The sequence below is a fragment of the Nerophis ophidion genome, linkage group LG02, assembly GCF_033978795.1.
Source record: "Nerophis ophidion isolate RoL-2023_Sa linkage group LG02, RoL_Noph_v1.0, whole genome shotgun sequence".
In the NCBI taxonomy this organism is placed as follows: domain Eukaryota; kingdom Metazoa; phylum Chordata; class Actinopteri; order Syngnathiformes; family Syngnathidae; genus Nerophis; species Nerophis ophidion.
Window position 1 is genome coordinate 56,867,403 of NC_084612.1, and position 2,242 is coordinate 56,869,644.

General features: G+C 35.9%; 1 protein-coding gene across 1 annotated transcript in view; it reads left to right on the forward strand.

The window, feature by feature from the left end:
- myg1 (myg1 exonuclease) overlaps window positions 1–2,242 on the forward strand; it is an 83,444-nt gene extending 81,202 nt beyond the window's left edge. The window contains exon 7 of the mRNA XM_061887068.1: window positions 37–2,242. Coding sequence (XP_061743052.1) covers window positions 37–226 — 190 coding nt within the window. The 3' untranslated portion in view covers window positions 227–2,242. The remainder of the gene's footprint in view (window positions 1–36) is intronic.

Genomic DNA, 2,242 nt, shown 5'->3' on the forward strand with positions numbered 1-2,242 from the left:
TGCAAACTCAGCCGTCTTATTGTCTTCCTGTGCCAGGCTGTCCCTGCTGGAGGAGTGGCGGGGCATCCGTGACCAAGACCTGTCAGAGCTCAGTGGCATTGAGGGCTGCATCTTTGTCCATGCCTCTGGCTTCATTGGCGGGAACAGGACGCGGGAAGGAGCCCTGGAGATGGCCCGGAGGACCCTGCAGGCCGCTGCACAGTCGCCTGCCAACGGCGACTCTTGACCAAAAAGAAAGTTGGTTTGTTAGCAGAAGTGCAAACGATACGAGGAAACAATTACAAAAGTGGAAATCTAAGTAATTAAATATTTAAACCAGGGGTGTCAAACGTACGGCTGAACAAGTTCTATCCGGACCGCGGGATGAGTTGGCTAAGTAAAAAAATGTGCCAAAATTTTTGAATGAAAGAAACTGCTGCTCTAAATGTGTCCACTAGATGTCGCAATAGCAATTTTTTGTATCTCTGTAGATACAAAAAAATGAGCAAACCACATGAATGACATCCTGTAATTTGATTTTGATATGATTTTATCTTGATTGATTGAAAATTAACACCAATGAGTTATAAATAACGACAAATAAAGAGAGAATACTATTAACCGCAACATGTAAGTGTAAAAAAAACCCCCCACAACATTATGGTTTGTACATTTTCAGAATGTGCTCGTTCTATTTTTAAACAAAGAAAACAATCGGAAGTTGTCTCTATTTTTAAGTTATCGTGCCGTAATTTTACTAATCCGGCCCACTTGGGAGTTCATTTTTCTCACTGTGGCCCCCCCAGCTAAAATGAGTTTGACACCCCTGCTCTAAACTCTATCAAAGGTGATAATTGGAAACACATGTAAAATACATTTCTATGTTAGACCTCTTTGCCCATTGAAAGTAATAATGTATACGGAATTATATAGAAATAAGCTAAATCTAAAACTAAAAAAATTCTCAATCGATTTTAGATTTCCAGTTTTTTCTCATTTGCCAATTAGTTAAAATTCCGCCTTTAGAAAGACTATAAATCACCTGATAATTGATGCTGTCAGCGATGCATACAATTACAATAATGTAATTTAAATGTTTTTCTAATGATTTGTTCTTCTATAGTAGTCAAAATATTAGTCTTTTTTTTTTTCTTTTTAAAGAAGTGACGTTTAACACCTCAACCCCATTACTGAAAGACTACAATGTAGACCATCGCTTCAGTAAAAAGTCCTTAAAAGATATTCACTGTCCCACAAGTTCCTGCATTTACAAAATATAAGGAAAATGTGAGGGAAAAAAAAGCTATTGAGGTAACTTGTGGTTCATCACAAAAGCTTGTTGCGATAACCATTAAAACACACTTAGAGCAGATTATTCATGCAGTTTATTTTGAGCGTATACGTTCTTTTACCTTAACCGCAATACGGTCAGTGATCAGATCAATGCATACGTCAGCACAACAATGAGTGAGGAACCCCTGACTGGTGTACTTGCTGGCAAATTTCACTCCAAAATACAGCCTGAACGAACTTAAGATAAAACGTCTACTAGGTTTTGTGCAAATAAATGACAGTACGACGTTTAAAAAGGTTCCCGGGTGGTATTCTGAAAAGAAATTGCATGTCTACAAATGTTTTTTTTATTCTAAAGTAAATAATAATAACCTGTGATTAATCATGATTAATCCGAATTCAAAAATGTGATTAACCTGAGTAAGAAATTATCATTTGGCAGCCCTAACAACACAAAATAAACAAATCTCTGCTCCCCTGCTATCATTTCTAGTAACTTTGTTGCACTTGAGATACATTTGCTCTCCTAACATTAGTCCTGTAATTTGGATAATTTGATGGGTTTCCTGTGTTTGCAACAAAAACACGGAAATTGTGGTGTAAAACCTCACAAAAGTGAACAAATAATCTTGGATCCATGTCTTGGCTTTCTTCTTTTAACACAAAGCCGTTTTTCTTGAAATTTGCTTTGTATAATTTTACCAGTAAGTCATGCAATATTTGCAAGAAAAATAAGGACATATGATTTCAGTTAAGTATTTTTTTTTTATTTTCAATATGCAAATCAAATAGTCAAGATTTATTTTCTTTTGGCCCGTTTTCCAGTGCTCGACAGTTACCTAACCTAAAAAAAAAAAACATATTAGCAGAATTAATTTCCTTATTGTCTTTGAAAAGGTATGTATTTGCATCTCATTGGATTATGCAGGTGTGCACTTTCACTGTTTCCAATAAAAAAACTTTCTCATGA